Below are 21,960 nucleotides of genomic sequence, written 5' to 3' on the forward strand. Positions count from 1 at the left end.
AAAACGAGTCAAAACAACAAAACCGGTCTGGTTCTATTGACGTACATTAAAGGTGGAGTGTTTTTATCCTCCTCCTGTAACGGTGCAGCTTCAGGGGTGCGAGGTTTTGATCTGACAGCAGAGAGATGGAAACAGATTATGGTCAAAGAGTTTCTGCACCGGAGGAAGCAAAGTGACTCTGATGTGTAGGTTTTATTTATCTATGTTATAATATTTGTATTTATGCGCATTGATAGTTTGAATTAATCACCTTAATCTGCTTCACATGCTTTCATTTACATTGTATTCATTAGTGAGTAGAACTGCGATTTGATTGCTTTATTATTATGATTATTTTCCCCTCCTTTCTCTGGTGTATATTGTGTGACATTGAAAGGCCTGAAAATGAGGCCTAAAGTCTCTGAGGTTCTTTCCCATTAATACATGAATTAAAACAACGCCAAAACAACGTCTGGACCTCTTTATTTAATTTTTCTGTGGAAAACAACAACAACAACAACAACAACAACAAAGGAAAGATGCACAAATATCGTAAAAACAGTGATAGAACCTTCCAATAGAAACGCTTGCGGAGAAAAATAAAAGCTAATTTTTTCACATATTTACAGTAGATATAAAAATATTCAGTAAATATCCACACGAGATTGACTAAATTAGAACTTTAGTGGATTTAATTCTACTAAAACTCCTTTTCCACACCTGCACAGCTGGCTGGGTTCTCAGCTCAGTCGAGGTTCTGCATGTCTAGAACCTGCATGCTCACACGTTGTTCTCTAATAATGTTCTCTGCCCTGAAAAACCTGTTCATTCAGCCAAATGTTTACAGACGTCTACAATCTGAGCTGGTTCTTCAAGGGTTCTTCAGTAAAAACAACGGTTCTATGTAAAACCATGAACACTTGCATGCATATGTGGTTCTCTGCATGGTGAAATGGTTCTTCAGACTGATGGAGAATGTGTTATATATGGATCTATACAGCACCAAAAAGAGTTCTGCTATTTTTACTATGTGCTGTCTAGAACTACAAACATATTCTACACCAATCTAAAGAACAATTTCACCAAGCAGAGAACCATTTAAGCATGCAAATGCTCGTAGTTCTAAATAGAACCGTTCCATTTACTAAAGCACCCTTGAAGAACCATCTGTATGATTAAATGGTTCTACATGCCACCAAACAGGGTTACAAGCCTGACACTGTAACAGTAGCAGAACCCTTTTTGGTGCTATACAACACATTCTCCATCACTCTGGGGAACCATTTAATCATGCAAACAGCTCTTTGAGCATTCCTGGTTCTACAGATAACCACTTTACCAAAGAAACCTTGAAGAACCATCTTTTTAAGAGTGCGGAAGCAAATCTAGAACCTTTTCCTAATTATATTAAGCTTTCTGCATGGACTGTCATCCAGCATGCTGTTAAAATGGACCTACATCATTAGTTCTGCAATAATTGGAGGAATATGAACATTTTTTCTGATGGCCCAACTACAGATCCTTACACTGGTGATAAACAGCACAGTGACACTCGGTACCAGAATCAGGATTAGGTTTGAGTTAAGATTAGAGTTTGGGCTGAAATCCAAGAGACATTGGGCTGAAATTTATTTACATTTATGGTATTTGGCAGACGCTGTTCTCCAGAGCGAGTTACAATTTGATCATTTTACACAAGTAGGCCAAGGTGGTGTTAGGAGTCTTGCCCAAGGTGTAGGGTGCTGCCCAGGTGGGGACTGAACCCCTGTTTACAGTGTAGAAGGCAGAGGGGTTAACGACTACACTATCCCAACCCAAGAGACTTTGGGCTAAAATTAAAGAGACTTTGGGCTGAAATCAAAGAGACTTTGGGTTGAAATTAAAGAGACTTTGGGCTAAAATTAAAGAGACTTTGGGCTGAAATCAAAGAGACTTTGGGCTAAAATTAAAGAGACTTTGGGCTGAAATCAAAGAGACTTTGGGCTGAAATTAAAGAGACTTTGGGTTGAAATTAAAGAGACTTTGGGCTAAAATTAAAGAGACTTTGGGCTGAAATCAAAGAGACTTTGGGCTGAAATCAAAGAGACTTTGGGTTGAAATTAAAGAGACTTTGGGCTGAAATCAAAGAGACTTTGGGTTGAAATCAAAGAGACTTTGGGTTGAAATTAAAGAGACTTTGGGCTGAAATCAAAGAGACTTTGGGTTGAAATTAAAGAGACTTTGGGCTGAAATCAAAGAGAGTTTGGGCTGAAATCAAAGAGACTTTGGGCTGAAATCAAAGAGAGTTTGGGCTGAAATCAAAGAGACTTTGGGCTGAAATCAAAGAGACTTTGGGCTGAAATTAAAGAGACTTTGGGCTGAAATCAAAGAGAGTTTGGGCTGAAATCAAAGAGACTTTGGGCTGAAATCAAAGAGACTTTGGGCTGAAATCAAAGAGAGTTTGGGCTGAAATCAAAGAGAGTTTGGGCTGAAATCAAAGAGAGTTTGGGCTGAAATTAAAGAGACTTTGGGCTGAAATCAAAGAGACTTTGGGCTGAAATCAAAGAGACTTTGGGTTGAAATTAAAGAGCCAGTATCTCACATTTTTTGAATTCCTACTCTTTTTGGTACATAAATCCACACAAATGTCACAGATGGCCTTCAGGCGAGGAGATGGATGTAAATGCAGGACATGGGCCTTTTAAAGTCAGTGAGAGAATCTGCGGCGGACCCTCAGAACGAGGTACGCCCAAATTTTTCCATTTTGCAACTTTAACTCTAATGAAAGCAGGATGAGCTCCAGCGCCCCCCTCAGGCGGACTCGCTCATGGCTGTTGGTGACTGACCCCCGGCATCGGCCCCAGGCTCGGTGGGTTTGAGACCCTCGGGGTCTCGAGGGCTCCCCAGCAGCTCCACACTGTGGCAGTTGAGCGGAGAGCTGATATCTGAGGATCGATCCACAGCCTTCTCGGGTTGGGGCTGTAAGGGAGGCGCCAGCGGCAGGTTCAGCATGCACAGCATATTACCCAGCCTGCGAGAGACCTGCAGCCACAACAACAACAAACAAACAAACAACAAGACAACATTAGTGCAAGAAACATTCGGCTACTTTACCATAAAATCAATACTCAGTTACACCGTTTCAATACTACTACTAATAATGATCATACATCATCAACCAATAAAACAACATTTTTGCTGCTTTGTTTGATTTATCAGTGAGTAGTTTTGAGCATATAGCTGCATGTATGTAGAGTTTTAAGTGCTTAAAAATAAAATAGCATGTTTAATTTAATAATAGAAAATATAGCATAAAAACATTACTAAAAATAAAATGCAGGTACATGATATCATATTTAAAAAGCAGAAAAGTTAATACAGTTGGCGTTGAATGTAATTTTAAATAAAAGTTAAATAAGCAAGATTGATCTTCAAATGTTTCTTAAAATATACAAAATGTTAGTGCCTAAACATGAAATTTTACTTGTTTTATAAAAAATAAAAGAAATTAAAAAAAATAAATAAAAATAATAATGACAACAACAGCTCAAATTCTGATTATATTATATTATATCATATTATTTTTCAGTCATCAGTAACCAGCACCTTCCTTCTGAGCATAAAGTACTCTTATTGTTGAAAACAATCTGTTCTGAATTCGCTGTTTCTGTGATGTCAGAAAAAGTCCATAAATCCACCTGTTCAGCCTGCAGGAGGCCTCAGTGAGCAAATGAGTTCAGGGTCCTGAACAAGCTGAGTGTTAGAAGCCCACACAGTCAGCTCCATTATAAAGGGTGCTGCTTGGCAGCTGCTATGGCATCCCTTGTGGTTGCTAGGGTGTTCCTAGGTGGTTGCTATGGTGTCCCAACTGGTTGCTAAGGTGTATCTAGACGGATGCTATGATATCACATTTGGTTGCTAGGGTGTTGCTAGGTGACTTATATGGGATCCCAAGTGGTTGCCAGGGTTACTCACACAGTCAGCTCCATTTTAAAGGAGGGAGTTCAGTGCTTGGGCTGAAGGAGCTGTTCACCTGATTCTGATCTGTACAGTGACGTCACTGCAGGTGAACAGTCAGTAAACGCTGGAGTACCTGAGATCGTATCTTGAGCGCTGGGCCGAGTTTGAGTCCGAGAGTGTCCAGCAGGTGGTCTTCAGTCAGCAGCGGTAACGTCTCTCCATCGATCATGTGGTCCTTAAACGTCTACAGTGAACAGCAGCCAAAGAAAAGGAGGAGACGGTTTTGAAAAAGTGAATTAAAGCTGCACTCAGAAGTGCTTGATTAAGACGTTTTCAGTGTTTATAATGTCCTTTAGGGCCTTCATTAAAATCGTAATCTTAGTCTTAGACTTAATTAAATGAAGGCCCTTTTTTGGCGAAGCTTTTGACAGCTTAACACCCCAGCCAGACGTTTTCTGTTGTAAAAACATTGTGAGAACATTGCACACAGGTTCTATCAGCGTTTACAGCGGGAAGTCGTGTATTTTAATCTGTGGCCCTCAGAACATCCTGAACACTGCAGTTAAAACGTTGTATCTTAGTCAAAACCTTATAGGAACGTATTTGAGACGTTCTTTGAACATTAGATTGAAAGATTTTCCTTAGATCATAATTAGAGCTTCTAGGCGTTCCCTGCTGGATGGGATGGTGTGCCAGTAATTCGTGGCTGTGATGTCACAGCTGTCGAATTAATCTGAAAGCAGTTCACAAGCTCCATGTTATTCAGTAAAATTTCACTAGTAAAATCGACGCTGTTGAAAATAAGACTTTTATTAAAACTGAGATTTCAAGGTGAAAACGATGAATGAAGCTCTCAGCCCTGTTTCAGGCTGAAAGCGTTCAGTGAGGAATGTGTGTGTCTGTGTCGTGATGCTGACCTGAGCGTATTCAGAGCAGCTCGGTATGTCGTTGATGAAGTTGTAGACGTCGTCCACCGTCCACTTGCGGAGATCTTCCAGCGACGACATCTCCTCACCGTTCAGGAACAGGTTCGGAGGTCCTGATTGAGGCAGATTGAGAGAAACTGTTATTCTTTAAAAGGACACAGACAGTCTGGTGAGCTGTGCGGCTAATAGAGCTAAAACATTAGCAGCTCCATGAAGCCTGAATTCAGTCCACATTAACAGATATCAGTGTTAGCTTAGCAGCTGCTTGGCAATCGCTATGCTATCCCAAGTGGTTGCTAGGGTGTTCCTTGATGATGCTATGGTATCCCAAGGGCTTGCCAGGGTGTTGTTAGGTGGTTGCTATGGGATCCCAAGTGGTTGCTAGGGTGTTGCTTGGCATTTGCCATGGTATCCCAAATGGTTGCTATGGGATCCAAAGTGGTTTCAAGAATGTTCATAGGTCTTTGATATGTATCCCAATCGGTTGCTAGCGTGTTGCTAGGCAGTTGCTATGGTATCCCACATGGTTGCTAGGGTGTTGCTTGGTGGTTGCTATGTTATCCCACGTAGTTGCCAGGGTGTTGTTAGATGGTTGCAATGGGATCCCAAGTGGTTGCTAGGTGGTTGCTATGTTATCCCTTGGTTGCTAGGGTTTTGCTTGGCAATTGCTATGCTATCCCACATGGTTGATAGGGTGATGCTAGCCAGTTGGTATGGATTCCCAAGTGGTTGTCAGGGTGGTGCTAAGTGGTTGCTATCGGTTCCTAAGAGTTAGACGCTTGCTATAGGATGCCAAGTGGTTGCTAGGTGGTTGCTATGGTATCACATGTGGCTAGGGTGTTGTCCACAGAGCTATCACTTTAAGAGACAATAAACTACTAATAAATAAATGAAAATAACACAGAATGCACACCAGGAGGCAGGAGTCCGTTGCCTGGCAACGGGAACATGTACGGGAAGCCTGAGAGCGGCCCGGCGACAGATGGGTACAGGAACTTCTCCTGGAAAGCTGAGCAGGGGTTGGAAATGTCCTTCTCGCCGCTGCTGGAGTTACAGTTCGGGCCTTCGGCGCACACCTCCGGCCCACTGATGCACGGCTTCCGGAGACCCTGCTCTCCGTCTTTGTAGCTCTTCCTGGCTGAGCTGGCGGACAGATCGGGGTCCAGCTTAGTCTGGTGGGCTTTGCTGGAGGCAGAAAGTGTCATGTACTCAGTTAAATGTACTCACATCATATTTGATGTGAGTGTTTTCACTTCTACTCAAGTATATCAGTGAATAGAGTCCATTTTAGTCATTAACATCACGTTCCTGATCATCTTTTCTGGGTTTATTTTGGCTCTGCTGCGCTGGTTCAGCTCCTATGCTAAAAGCTGCTACAGGCACTCAGAAGTTCCACTGCAGTTCTAGAAGTTACTCTGTAATTAACTTAGAAGTGTTCGTCTCTGAATTGGTTAAATTTAAAGATTTCTTCCACCAGTTTTTTCCACCAAAATTTCCACCAGTTTTTCATTTTCTTCAGTGTGGCTTGGTGTGAAATGGTCCGTTCTAAAGAAACATACCGAGTTCACCATGGTGGTGACAGGAACCAGACGGGATGTACTGCATGGGCAGGGGTTTCGGTTGTACTGGGAGGGATTTCGGGTGTTCAGTGTGTCGTGGAGAGATGGATGTGTTTACTGCAATAACGTGGCTCCAATGCGTCACAGTCCACCTCCTAAAGTGCTCTGAGTGATCAGGTCTGTATCTGATTTAAATCATCTCGGCTGCGTTTCCATCACATTTTTATGTGGCCTCATCCAGATATAAGCCTGAAGCTCAAGACGCAAGAAGTGGCCAGGTGTAAAATGGGTGGTTGTTTTATGCCAGTTTTTAGAAGAATTTGGCCTTAAACTCCATCCATAGCGGAGGGATACATAATGTGCAAGGTGTTATGAAGCAAAATAGACCCCAAAAGAATTCCTATCATCAACATTCCATATAAGCTCAGAAGACTCGTGTGGGTTCTCTGGTGGTTCTGGATGGTAAATAAAGTGTCTATATCTGTGTTGTAGTCATGGCGACGCCTGGTTCCCATCACCACCACTGTAAAGACGTCTAAACCAGTTCACACCAAACCCTCTGGATCTCTCTGATTACGCCTCACACACTGGATTATGGGGTAATTCAGAAAAATCTGTTGTATTTTGCTGGAACACAAGCCAAGCAGAATGATGGAGAATCAAATTCCGATTGTGAGTAAAACTGCATTTAGTTGGTGGGTGCTATTAGTTGTTTGTCCAGGTTCAGGATAATCTTCTCACCTCTGGCTAGCGGTGGCTTCACCGGTCAGTTCACCTTTGACGTCTGGCTCCTTCTCTTCTCCCGAAGCTCCTCCTGGACTCTGCTCTACGCTCTTCTCCTCCGACTGGCTTTTGGGACAGGCCGTGTTGACCTCTGCCCCCTTGTGATTGGTGGTTCTCCGGCCAGCTCTCCGCCCCCTCTCCCTCTGCAGCGTGCCTATTGGTGGATATGGGCTGCTGGACATGAGCAGGCTGTTGGCCTGCAGGTCTTCTAGCGTGGGGCGATGCACAAACACGTCATGGCCGTCTGGGAGCCGCTGGCGCCCCCTAAAGGCCATGGGGTTGGGCGGCAGGCCCTGGTACACCATGGAGTTCTCCATTCCGATCAGGCCTTTCTGGTGGGCGTTCTCCAGCTCCTTCTGGTGGAGGATCGCGTTCATCTCCATCCTGAACACAGGACGAATGTCAGACAGTTAGAGGAACCACCAGGTAAGTGCGTCTAATAAAGTGGCCAGTGACTAATACCACAAGGTGTTTCTAATAAAGTGGCCAATGAGCGTGAACACGAAGTATGTGTTTCCAATAAAGTGGACAGTTAATAGGAACACAAGTTAGGTGTTTCTGATAAAGTGGCCAGTGAGTGTATAATGTGTTAACATGGAAATTAGATATATTGCTCTACATTTTCAGCATATGCTTGAAAAGTGCAGTTAAGTTTACCTGGCGATGTTCTGTTTGTGAATAAGTTCTTGTCGTCTAGCAACAGTTTCCATGGATTCAGTGGGAAGAAACCCGTAACCTCCTGCTTCAAAATAGAACATTGCATGTAGAATTAGAGTAATAGTGATGTTTTACTGTACTGGTGCACTGGCTTTAGTCCAGCACGCTTTGGTGCACAACCACTGTACTTTCCTATAATCAGAAATACTCCTGGTTCAACTCAGCAGAGCGTTACCAGGTTCAGTAATCTAGTATCACAATACCTACATTTAGAGTCAGTTGTTCATCTCTAATGACTCTTATTTTGTATTTGTGTTTATGGTCACATACCTGCTCCAGGATATCCTCTGCCTGGAATGACATTAGAGTGTGAGGGCAGCTGTGGCCCCAGATGGGCTCCCATATGCATCTGCCGAGCTTCAGACGAAACCATCTCAGCAGGAGGCACCAGCTCTCTACACACAAACGTTAAAGAAACAGTGTAATGTATAATGTAATTCATGCTTTCATAAATCATTACACACAGGCCTCAAACTGTGAGGAGGGGATCAGAATCTCTGGCAGTGTTGATTCTGTGGTTTCTGACACTGTATGACTCACTGGCAGCTATAAACACGGACTAAATTCAGGACAAACTTCAGACTATGACAATCAGTTCTCCTGTCCTCGCAGTAAGTACGGCTTGAGAACCATTTACCACACAGAGAAACCAAGCATGCAGATGTCTCTACACAGAACCTTTAGAGTAGGAGCTCCAAAGTTCCTGTTTTAGTTTGTGAAGCCAAAACATCATTTTATTCCATTATTCGACTTCCAGTTCTGCTGATGTTCTGAGCCAGAAACAAAAGTCAGTTTACATCAGACACAAAGCACGTCACGGCGTTCTGTAAAGACAGTAAACGGAGAACCTGTCCATGAACCGCGGCTCAAACTGAGCGGGAACGGCCTGCAGCCTCTGCTGCCCCTGAGCCAGGATCTGAGGGGTCATCGCCATCTGGTTCCTCATCATCAGCTCCTGCCTCTGCCTCAGCTCTGCACACAGAACACACAAAACGGTTCTCTTACACGGTTCTACCGTCTCTGGTTTGCAGAAGGAGGTTAAAAAGAGCCGCTGAGTACTTTTGGCATTAAGTCTGTGTTTCTTTACGCAGCGTCGTACGTCACCTCTGCTTTAATGTGTCATAATAAGGCTTATTTTAAAGTGTTAATACTGAACACATAAATACCTCCGAGTCTGCTGGGCTGCTCTGGCTTTCATGTCTTTAGATAAATCGATTGTTTGAGGGGTTAAACGCCACGTTGTGTTGATTTTCTAAGTGAACACTGAATTGTGGTTTTCCCTGCCAATATTAGAGCACAGTTTCTATTTATTTGCTTTATATGAGCATTTATTAAATATAAATGTAAATAAAAATATAAAACTTGCCAAATTTGACATTTTTTGTTTCATTTTTTTCTCAATATGTTAAATTTGGAAAATAGCCACTAACTGGGCATCAAAATAGGCAGAAAAAAGTCATAATTAAGTGTGGAGAGATCATTTCCACTGATTAATAGAGGTGAAATGTGACCAGACGCTTTAGCCCACGACTTTAACTTTTTTTTAAATTCCTAAACTTTTAATAAAATTTGTAAAAGAGTTTTCTTACGAACTTAGTTCTTAGTCTTAGTCTTAAGATCCTGCGTGAGCTTTAGTGAATCAGGCCCTGATACTCGACTGAGCCGCGCTTTCGTCCTGACGCTGCATGACGAGCTCGTTCTTAAATTCAATAAATAAAGGGGGTCTCAGATTTTTGCACAGCGCCGTTATGTTCCAGAATCAGACCAGAAGGTTCCGGTACCTCCAGCCGACATGCCGTTCACCAGCCGGTACCAGTGTTTCTCATCCAGAGCGCTCTGCTCCCCCAGAGCCGTCATCTTCCTCAGCTGCTCCCGCGGAGTCATCACAGCCTGACCTCTGACACACACACACACACACACACACACACACACACACACACACACACACACACACACACACACACACACACACACAGCAAGGTGTGTAATATGTCGTTTTAGTACACATTGAATTTTCACTTTCATTAAACAAGAACACAGACCAGTGTTCTACTGAGTTTGAGACCCCCAGGGTAAAATATTCCTCCAGTAAAAGTAGAAGTTCCTCCCTTTAGACCTCCACTGGAGTAAAAGTACTAAAGTATTTCCCTTCAAATGTACTTAAGTATAAAGTAAAAGTACTAAGAGAGTAATTCTGGCTCTGATGTCCTGTTATCATTTTTATAACCAGACTGGCTTCATGAACTCATTTCAGGTGAAAGTCCTCCAGCGTCTCTCTTGGTAAACCAGTCTTTTAATAGAACGTCATTAATTAGTGACGCTGACGTCTATTAAAATGATCAGAAGCACAAAACACTGAAGGTAAACAGTTTCCATCAGGGAGAACCGAGTGGCTCTGAAATCACTTTTTACACACAAGCAAAGTTTCAGTTTCAGATTTATTTACAACTTAGTTCCAAGTTTAAGTTGAATAAAAACTGGCTTTAAACTCAGGATCACAGATGAGCTCCTTTACTATGTTGATCTGTAGGCGTCTGTTCATAAACATAAACCAGCCCAAACTCATTTACTATAAAATGAAATGGTGTTTGTAGAAATTCAGAAAAAAGCCGCGTCAGTCTCGACTGCATATGTGGACATATTTCTATATTGAGCTCTATTTACACAAAGTTAGGTTAGTTCATCATTTATGTTGAACAGACTCTCCCAAAGTTTTACGCTGCTGCGCTGACGTTGAACCGCGTGCTGCACTGGGTCGGTATGACCAACAGGTCAAAACCAGCTCTAAACAAAGTGACCGCTGGGCCCTGATTGGTGCTCTGGCTTTGCGCTTCTTTCGTTTTGACATGTTACGTTTTTATACACACAGAAACCAAAAGGAACGACAGATTTCTCAAAATGTAGGAGGAAAAAGTCGGATATTAGACTCTGAAATGTAGTGGAGTGAAAGGAAAAAGACGCCCAGAACGGAGAAACTTCAGTACAGATACACCAAAAATACTAAAGTACAGAAACCAATTACATTTACTCAGTTACTCAGGTACTCAGGTACTGTGCACCAGTGGTCACTGCAGATCACTGTGACTCTGAGGGACTTTCACACAGTCTGTAAACAGGCTTTACGTGTTAGTGACGTAGTCTAATAGTATATTACGGGATTATTTGCTTATTTAAGCATAAGCAGTCATTTTCGATGAAAAGATGAGAAAAGATAATCACCTGTTTTTTCCTCTTCATTTATGGCAGCAGAACTTTGAAATTTTGACTTAGTGACTTTTCATCCTGACTTATTCTATCAAAATTCTGACATTTTCTAAAATTTATATCTCGACATCTCAAAATCTGGACTTTCTCAAATGAATGACTCACATTGACTTGTTCTCACTAAGTCACATGATGGAGATTTTAATATCGTTATTATCTCCAAATTCTGACATCAGTCACATTTTTTAAATAAATAAAAACTGCGAGTAATAAAATGATTATTCTTAAATAAAAGTCAAACATTTGACATACTAAGTCGAAAAACTGCGATAAGCTGCTGCCGGAAACCGAGACAGCAAACAAAGCTAACTGGCTTCCTTACGTTTCTAAATTTAGAACCAAAATTAAAACAGAAAAATTTAATCGAGTTAAATGATTAGCGTATTCACTGAAGGGAAGGTTTACTGATACCTGGTGCAGCTGCTCTCTGGTCACTTATCGGTCAGTAATACAGTCGACAGCCTGAAAATAGAAAAATAGAAATCGTCACATTTTGGCTTCCAGTTTCATTTTGAGACTCTCTGTTTTGCACTTATAGTCAAACAGGCTGCGCCTTTAATGTGTATTATGTAAATGAGCTCTGCTCTGATTGGCTGTGCCTCATTCTACCAAGCAGTCTGGCTGAAATCAGCATAGGTGGGCGTGGCTAAACTGCTGTAGGCTGAATAGGCACCTATAAGTATATTGTTGGTTTCTGTGACGTCACAAACCACATTAAACTTTTTTATTTACATAAAAGGGAGGAAAATGGACTTTTTTAAACACACAGGCTCATTTTGAAGTGTTTGTACTGTAAACACTTGCTGGCTGGATGTTCACTCTGCTGAGCTGATAAACAGCCGTGTGTGAAAGTTGGTGTTGTTGCTGATTTTCTGAGCGTGATTTTCTGAAGCTACACGCTACAGAGACTCACTACTGCACACTTTACTACACTATTCCCACTAAAAACCCAAAAAGGTGTATCCTGTGCACAATGTGTCTCCAGCATGTTAAACTCAGCAAAAGATCAAACTGTGCTCTAAAATGAGCAGAATAAATACCAGGCGTGAGGAAGGCTGCGAGCATTTATAACTATCATGATAAATTACGTCACTTTATGCTTTTCTGAGGTCGTCGGCGCTTTTAGAGCTGAATAAAAGTCTAAAGAAGGTTTGTATGCGTTGTTCTTGATAGTAGGTTTTACAAGGAGAAACAGACAAATGAATATAAATATCAATAAAAATGTGAGGTGCCGTCAAATTTCTTGAAACATCACGATATTATCGTTTCGCAATATCGTCCACCCCCCACGTTTGAGGGTGTTCTCTGTGGGGGAGGTGTGACATACTGTGTTTTCAGGGGTGCACAAACTTTTTCACAGTCTGGGTCGTGCCACTCTGATAACTCCACCAGTGCTGTACACCATTCTGAGTGTGAAAGAAGCCCCCCCCACACACACACAGCCCCCCACATTGTGCATGCATGTTCCCCCTCAGGTTCCTCCAGCTCGTCCCGTCTAATCTGGGCTGCTTTAATCCTCCTGTTAGTCCAGCAGCAGTCTGCCCGCAGCATCTGCTGACCTGCCTGTTTGCGTCCGGCCTGCTGTCCGCTAACCCGGCTATCCCGGCTAACCCCCCAGGTTAACGTCCAGCCCCCCCAGCCCCCCCAGGATCCTATTAGCTAAGTCCTGACTATACAGCACTTTAACGGGATGTGTTGGTGGTAATCCCTCAGTTTAGCGTTTTACCCTCAGCAAACCTGGCCTGTAAGCACAGCACACAATACAGCCTGAGCGATAAGCTCATTAGCCTCCATTAGCCTCAGGGATGTCCCCAAAACACCTCAGGGGTCGCACAAGCTTTATGGAGGGGAGGGGGGGGCCTGTGTCCACCGCACGGCCTGAAGACACCTTGCTGACTCTGCTTTACTGCCATAATTAAAGGGGAAATTAACCATTTTTCTTTCAATTTTGCCTAATTTGATGGTTAAGAGACAATCAATTAAACAGAGTCAGTCACAGCGGGTTCTCTGTTCTAGATAAACTGACCGAGTCAGAACCGCTCACAGTGGTGGTGATGGGAACCAGATGTCCCTCTAAAAGCTCCTCACAGTGGTGATGATGGGAACCAGACGTCCCTCTAAAAGCTCCTCACAGTGGTGATGATGGGAACCAGACGTCCCTCTAAAAGCTCCTACAGAAAGTTCCTACATGAGCTGGTTCTGAATTCACTGCCTGATGACTGAGACGCTGTTTTATGAGAGTTTAGAGAACTTCAACTCCATTCATGGTGGAGGGAGACATGCAGGGCGCTGTGCGGCAAAATAGTCCCCAAAGAAAACTCATTATTCCAGATTTTCCACTGTTTTCCATCATCAACATTCCATATAAACTCAGAAGACTCGTGTAGGTTCTCTGGTGGTTCTGGATGGTAAATAAAGTGTCTATATCTGTGTTGTAGTCATGGCGACGCCTGGTTCCCATCACCACCACTGGAAAGACGTCTGAACCGTTTCACACCAAACCCTCTGAACCTCTGATAACATCTCACACACTCAACTATGCAGAAATTCAGAAAAATTGGTGGAATTCTCCTTTAACGCAAGCCTAGAGTTGCTGTATTAAAGAGCCCGTAGCCATATATGAGGTTTGTGTAGGACGTGAACAGTCATAATTCATCTTTCTATCTCCATTTATCCTTTAACTTTAATTAACCAAACTGTTTTTACTGCTGAGTGATATGTAAATGAGCTCTGTTTTGATTGGCCGCTCTGTATTGCACCATGTTCAAAAAGCAGTCCTGGTTGAATCGCTCACAACCTCAGTGGGAGTGGACGGGGCTACACTGCTGTAGGTCTGAATAGGCCTACATATATATATATATGTCTTTGTACTGTATTTAGATGTGCTGGTTTTTGTGACATCACATGCACAGTGGATTCAGAAGGTGCTGTTTGGGCAGTTTATCTATGGACTGTATGTGTTGCGGAGTGCGTGGAGTGCTTGGATACTTTTGCAATGTTTACATACTACGTCAAACTCATGGAAAATCCATTTTTGGCGATATGGTCCCTTTAATGAGCGTATCCCACAGTGCAGTGCTGCAGGCAGACGCTGATCTGCACACATTGGAAAGTGCAGTGCGTGGCAGTGCCAGAACTGAAGCCATATCCAAGTCTCAGGATTTGCCTGCTGCTAATCTCATTAAAGGAATGAATTAAAGGAAAACTGCTGACGACTTCCATTGGGCCGTACATCAGAGCAGGTCATAATTAGGGAAGATGATAATCATCGTCTGCTCCACTGTATTCCCTCACAGCGATAATCCCATAAGAACGTCTCTTTATTCAGGTGATGGACACACATGACAGACTCCGGCTCACGTGCTGGAGCCGCCCGGCCGCTAGTTTAACAGCAACGCTGACACAGGCGTCTTAGTGCGTGGCTGTTATAATTCATGTGATTTTTCATTTTTATACCACTTTCTCTCTTATTAACGGCTTTTGTTTACTCTGGTTCACTCTTACTAATCATTCCGTCCTTTTAGTTTCATGCTGCTGTTTTCTTGTTTGATTTGAAGGGCCCATATCAGGAAAACCACCTCGCTTTTATAGAATCAAACTTAAAGCATTAACCACATTTTACATTTACATTTATGGCATTCGGCTGATGTTCTCATCCAGAGCCACTTACAGTTTGATCAGTTTACACAGGGAGGTGAAGGTGGTGTTAGGAGTCTTGCCCACAGACTCTTATTGGTATAGTGTAGGGCAGTTACCCAGGCGGAGCACTGAACCCCAGTTTACAGCATAGAAGGTGGAGGTATTACCCACTACACCAACCAACCGCTATATACCCACTACACTACACCAACCACTACATACCCACTGCACTACACCAACTACTATATACCCACTACACTACACTGACCGCTATATACCCACTACACTACACCAACCGCTATATACCCACTACACTATACCAACCACTATATACCCACTACACTACACCAACCACTACATACCCACTACACTACACCGACCGCTACATACCCACTACACTACACCGACCGCTATATACCCACTACACTACACCGACCGTTATATACCCACTACACTACACCAACCACTATATACCAACTACACTACACGACCGCTATATACCCACTACACTACACCGACTGCTATATACCCACTACACTATACCAACTACTATATACCCACTACACTACACCAACCGCTATATACCCACTACACTACACGACCGCTATATACCCACTACACTACACCGACCGCTATATACCCACTACACTACACAACCGCTATATACCCACTACACTATACCAACCACTATATACCCACTACACTACACCAACCACTATATACCCACTACACTACACCAACCACAACATACCCACTACACTACACTGAACGCTATATACCCACTACACCACACCGACTGCTGTATACCCACTACATTACACCGGCCGCTGTATACCCACTACACTACCCGACCACTATATACCCACTACACTACACCGACCGCTGTATACCCACTACACTACACCGACCGCTATATACCCACTACACTACACCAACCACTACATACCCATTACACTACACCAACTGCTATATACCCACTACACTACACCGACCACTATATACCCTCTACACTACACCGACCACTATATACCCACTACACTACACCGACCACTATATACCCTCTACACTTCACCGACCGCTATATACCCACTACACTACACCAACCGCTATATACCCACTACACTACACCAACCACTATATACCCACTACACTACACCAACCGCTATATACCCACTACACTACACTGACCGCTATATACCCACTACACAACACCAACCGTTATATACCCACTACACTATACCAACCACTATATACCCACTACACTACACCGACCGCTATATACCCACTACACTACACCGACCGCTACATACCCACTACACTACACCGGCCACTATATACCCACTACACTACACCGACCACTATATACCCACTACACTACACCGACCGCTATATACCCACTACACTACACCGACCGCTATATACCCACTACACTAACCAACCACTATATACCCACTACACTACACCGACCGCTATATACCCACTACACAACACTAACCCTTTTTAATTATTACTTAAATAAATAGTAAAATACAGATTTTATGTCACTGCATTTTAGTAAAAATGAGATAAAGTAATTGTTGCCGTGTGGTGACAGCGTGAAATAGAGGGGTGAGTTGTATCCAGTACAGCCTGCATATGAAAATCAAGCTGCAAACCAACCTTTGCTCGTGTGATGTCACAAAAACAAACCCATCGATCCATCTAGAGAGGGCTGCTGAGAGCAGTTTAGCCCCGCCCCTTCACTCTGAAGTTATAAGGAGTGTTTAGCACAGAGTCCATTTACATACATCAGTCTTAAAGGCACAGTAACATACACAGCCTGCTTATTTGTAAGGGATAAAGAGAGTCGTGTAAAATTCAATTACATCAATTGATCAATTTATCAATTGATACATAAAAGCACACGCACATCATAAGTGGACCTTAATGCAAGGAGAATGCAGGATGTGGGCTTTTAAATACATTGTGAAACCATTAGAACCGAAGGTTCTGTGCAGGAACATTTTTCATCATCAAGGTACAATAAGTGTAAATGTTCCTCAAAGCTCCAGCAGTGGGTTTAAGGTCTGATTGTGGAGCTTAAATCAGGTTCTCCAGGTGAAAAGTTGGTATTTGTTCCTTTTCATAACCGAATGTTTTAAAACAGAGCAGTAGAGTAAAAGCCTGGAGGCGAGGCGAGGCGGGTGTGTGGAGTCAGTCCAGCTTAGAACACATCATTTCAGTGGATTATGGTTCAGTTATGTTCCCTGACTGAAGGGACTGAGATGGACCCCTGAGGGTCCCACCCCAGTGATAACAGGGGAACTGACCCAGAGACAGTCTAGTACCTTCAATTCTGAGAGTGAAGCTGCAATGTATATGTACTAAAGTGGCAACATAAATAAAATGTTTATTATTATGATAATGATGATGATTATTATTATAATTATTATCATAAGTAGTGGCAATTGAGTCATCAATACATAAAGTTGAGTCTAAAATGCCATTGAGATGTATGTGATTTGCCTCAAATATGATTTTTTATATTATACCTTTATAAAGTATGAAAACCTTTCAAGCACAGCCGTAAAAACACACGTTCCTCAGCCACGGTCACTTTTCTGCAGCTGTGAATATTTGATGTATGAAGAATAACAACGTACAGAACTGTATACATTCTGTACGGAGCTCCTTTATGAGCAGACAGTAATAGAGTATCATCCTCCGTACGCGCCGCACCGCTCATCACAATGACAGATCCAGCTGAATCATATTCAGCCCTGAGTTGAACCTTTGAAGGTTTATATGATTCGGAGAAGCTCGCTGGTTTACGCGGAGCTCTGTGGAGCTCAGTCGCGTGTGCGATTAGTGTGCTGTGCTCTTTATGATCTCATAGACTGTTTACAGTTATGCCCCCTAAGCCGAGGTGTCTGAACAAGACTAAATGTAGAAAATCTAATATTACTTCGGGACACATCAGTACAGGACAATAACAATACAAAAATACACAAGAGAATCCATAAATAATAGGAATATTTTTATCGGTTAGGAAAAAGTACTAAATATCACCTTTATTAGAGAAATAAAAATGCATTTTTCATCACACACCAGCTGTTATTCTTAAAAAAAAACCTTGTTGTAGCCAAAAGTGTCACAAATCCATGTATAGCATTAAATATATATATCGTCGCTGTAGGAAGAAAACCTTATATCTCCATTTTTGCTGTTTTTCAGTTTTTGACATAATGTGAAAATGCCTGTTGCCCTTTACATTGTGTGTAAATTTCATGATGAATGGATCAAAACAAATGGGCCAAACTGTGTTGGGAAGACGCCTGGTTCCATTGACTTACATTGACAGTAGAGTAGGTTTTTTCTTCTCCTGTAAAGTTCCCGTTTTAGAGATACAAGGTTTTCTTCCGACAGCAGCGATATATATATATATATATATATTTAGTCCACATTTTTCTTGTTTATTTCCTGAGTCATAATGAAAAATTTTTTACATAAATTATAAAATGTGCCAGATCTTCTGCACAGGCTGTATTTTATGCTTTATTTTTTCCCCCAGTGTGAAAATAAAGAATCATTGTGTGCTAAAATGTGGAGTGTGCTTTCTGTAAATGGTTTGTTACCTTTAAGCAAATGTAATTATAATTTTAAAACTAAATAAGAATAAATAAATACATAAACAAACTATTCAGAGATTTGGGATCAGTAGTCTTATTAATAACTGTTGTACGGTGAATTAAAACAATCCACCAAAACATAAACCGATGGCTTATCACACTTCAATCACTCAATCAAGCAAACTGTAATGATCTATTTACAGTCACCATCAACAAGATTTGATCACCAAATGTATTATTTATAATTTATACCTTTATTCCATGTATCACTAGTGCATTATCAGTGCTGTTCAGCTTTCGCCACTGCAGCTCTGCTCATCATCGAGCACGTCACCCCGTCCTACACGCCTAAGAGGATGGTTCCTCAAGGGTTCTTCGGCAAAGAAATTGTTTGTTATACAACAATTTTTCAAAAGGGTTCTATATAGGACCAAAAAGGGTTCTTCTGTTGTTACATGCTCGACTATAGAAGAACCCCTTTTGGTGCTACAAAAAGCGTCTATATAAAACCTCTACAACCACATTCTTCATCAGTCTGAAGAACCGTCTGTTTGAGTGTGCAAACTGTTTGGAACCTGTAGAACATTACCATCATATCATACATGTATCTACTATATATCACCATATGTATTTCAGCGTTTTTCAGTTTTTGACATAATCTGAAAAGGCCTGTTGTCCTTTACATTGTATGTAAATTTCATGAGGAATGGGCCCAAAGAAACGGCCCAAAATGACCCTTTAAAAAATTCTGGCTCCATTGACTTCCATTAAAAGTAAAGTAGATTTCTTCCTTCTCCTGTAAAGTTCCCGTTTTAGGGATATGAAGTTTTATATATATATATATATATATATGTGTGTGTGTGTGTGTGTGTGTGTGTGTGTGTAATCTGAGGAGGCAGATTACTGCAGAGAGCAGTGCAGTGTTTTCCAGAGAGTCTGAGTGAAGGATAAAGCAGAGGGGTCACCACACACTCACCTCTGGTCCAGCGCCAGGTCAGCGAGATCTCTCTGGACCTCCTCAGCCGGACGGATGAGGCCTCTGCACAAACAGCAAACAAACAAAACCAGTAAAGCCCGTCCGCTCTCGACCGGACGCCAGCAGAACCCCTCTGGAAGCAGCTTGCTCTAGACTTCGGGCCTTCTTCGGGCCTTCTTCTTCTTCTTGTGTGAGGAGCTGTGGTGCGCTCGGTGCCAGATACCTGCCTTAACTAAAAAAGACCTTTAAATACAGATTGCTTTTATCTCCATTAGCTGGCCTTATCTCGCTGCCTAAGCCCTCCCTGCACTGACATCACGATCAGCGATACTGAGTCCAACTGCGCGCGGGACGCTGCTCTGAAATGTAATTAAGAGCACTGCCTAAGCATGCAGGATAAACCTCTTTCAACATCTACCTCACTAATCCCCTGTTAGCGCCCTAAGGCCGCGGGTAAGACACCTAAATGCTCGGACTCCCTTCCCCAACCACCGCTTTTAAACTCTTCAAGCCTTTCCAGCTTCCTTCTGGGCCAAGAACTCACCCTAAAATTTCAGATCAGGCACTTTTAAAGTTATTACAGCTATTCCGCGCCTGGAGTTCCCCTTTTAAAACACACGGCTGCTGCGGGATGATCTGCTCAGACGGGTTAATCTGACAGTTAGCGCTCACCACCCGCTTACTGCCCAATCTGCACCACCTAGACTTATATTTTTAATACTGAGGGGATAAGGGGAATTAGTCTAAGGGGTAAGTGTGGACACGGGCAGGTGGATTTGGGGTTTGGGGTGTTTTTTTTAGAGGTTTTCCCCTCAAAATCAGACACTTGTGACCAGGCTGGCGCTGAGCATCCGTCCCCTGCAGGGATAAGCAGGCTGGGGGTCAGTTTTGGGGCCTGTTTTGCTGTTTAAACAGCTATTTTACTGATTAGCACCGCGTTAAGCCACCACAGCGCCGCTACACAAGCATATTCCACGGATAGAAATCAAACGTGCACAAGTTTCCCGCACAAACAGGCAGGCGGGCGGCCGCTGCTGCTGTTTTTATGTTCGCTAACGTACTTCAGTCCATGTTTGTGGATTAAAGCGTATCACACCGCGTCAGAAACCGCACAAACAAGTCAGTTAGAGATGCTGAACCGCGGCACGTGCCCTGAGGAGAGGCACGCAGTTAGCAACATGCTAATCGCTAACACAAGCTACGTGTTAGTAGCCTCATGGCTCCAGTGCTAAAACAACAGAAGTGAAGCTCAGACACCAGAAATTGTTTCAGTAGTTAATAGTCTATTACGTTTGGGGTGCAGAGGGAAAACCGTGAAAACGGTGGCTTTGGAAAAAGCGAACAGCTCCGACTGACTTACAGCTGCGAGCTAACACACAGTTAGCATCCAGCATTAGCGGAACGCGCAGACGTTTGTCAGAATCGGTGATTGCGGCGCAGACGTCCTCAGCAGCCGAGAGAACGGTTCACAGCTGTTCTTCAGGACAAAGAGTCTGTTTCAGCCCATAAAACATTACATAACATCAGAACAGCGAAATAAACAGAGGCGCCGGGCTCAGAACGGGCTGCTAGCTATGAATCGGTTCTGCTACGTATGTGTAACTCACTCAGTCTTACGAGTTTGATCAATTCCATCTGATTTCATTTAACGGAGTATTGATTGGATCAGGGTTGTCCAAACAGGCCAGACTGTACTGTGGCGAAATACCTGAGGGCCAAATTATCATTCACAAAAGATTCATACAGTGTCCGAAACCACGTAAACAAGCATGTGGCCGCTGTCGGAACAAAACCTCGTACCTCCATTTTTGACGTTTTCCAGTTTTTGACGTCATGTGAAAATGCCCGTTGCTGTTTAAATTGTATGTACAGTTTAGAACGAATGGACCAAAATAAACGGCCCAAAATGACTTGGAAAAAATTCCGGTTCCACTGACTTCCGTTAAAAGTAAAGTGAGTTTTTTCCCTCTCCTGTAGTTCCCATTTAGGAGATACGAGGTTTTCTTCTGACAACAGCGACATTAGAGATGCTGAACACCTCCACATGCTTTGAGGAGAGGCTTATGCAGTTAGCAATGTGCTAATTGCTAGCACAAGCTACTTTAGCTCTGCGAGCTAGCGGCAGTTAGCATCCACCGCTGGCAGAAACTGCAGATGTGCATCAGATTCACGGCTTTAACTGCTCATAAAGCATGACTGTAGTGGTCAGAATGGCCTGTTGGTCAGTTATGTTATGAATCTGTAGGTTAGAAGAGCAGAGTTCTCGCTGCATGTGGCCGCTGTCGGAACAAAACCTTGTATCTCCATTTTCAACATGTTTCAGTTTTTGACGTCATGTGAAAATGCCGGTTGCCCTTTACATTGTCTGCTAGTCTCATAATGAATGGACTAAAATAAACGACCCAGAGTGACTTGGAAAAAATTCTGGTTCCATTGACTACCATTAAAAGTAAAGTAGGTTTTTTCCTTCTCCTGTAAAGTTCCTGTTTAGGAGATACGAGGTTTTCTTCTGACAACATCGACATGTTCAATTCAATTCTGATTTAATTTAAGGAAGTATTGATTAGATC

The 21,960-nt window shown here is 42.7% G+C and overlaps 1 protein-coding gene across 3 annotated transcripts; it reads right to left on the minus strand.

Moving 5' to 3' along the window:
• Positions 1 to 936: 936 nt before the first annotated feature.
• Positions 937 to 19,720, minus strand: samd7 (sterile alpha motif domain containing 7). 3 transcript variants are annotated; one of them, XM_017725468.2, is made up of 11 exons: positions 19,391 to 19,720; positions 11,579 to 11,629; positions 9,685 to 9,800; positions 8,752 to 8,875; positions 8,174 to 8,298; positions 7,844 to 7,925; positions 7,145 to 7,570; positions 5,758 to 6,029; positions 4,836 to 4,957; positions 4,052 to 4,162; positions 937 to 3,000 (listed from the first exon to the last, which is right to left on the minus strand). In XM_017725468.2, exons 3-11 carry the CDS (start codon positions 9,785 to 9,787, stop codon positions 2,770 to 2,772), a joined length of 1,596 nt encoding a protein of 531 aa, XP_017580957.1. In that variant the 5' UTR covers positions 9,788 to 9,800; positions 11,579 to 11,629; positions 19,391 to 19,720; the 3' UTR covers positions 937 to 2,769. The 3 variants fall into 3 exon arrangements, with proteins under 3 accessions (XP_017580957.1, XP_017580954.1, XP_017580955.1); XM_017725465.2 differs by having other exon boundaries at positions 7,844 to 7,928; XM_017725466.2 differs by lacking the exon at positions 19,391 to 19,720 and adding an exon at positions 18,667 to 18,696 and having other exon boundaries at positions 7,844 to 7,928.
• Between the last annotated feature and the right edge of the window lie 2,240 nt (positions 19,721 to 21,960).

The sequence above is a fragment of the Pygocentrus nattereri genome, chromosome 2 (genome assembly GCF_015220715.1).
Source record: "Pygocentrus nattereri isolate fPygNat1 chromosome 2, fPygNat1.pri, whole genome shotgun sequence".
NCBI lineage: Eukaryota > Metazoa > Chordata > Actinopteri > Characiformes > Serrasalmidae > Pygocentrus > Pygocentrus nattereri.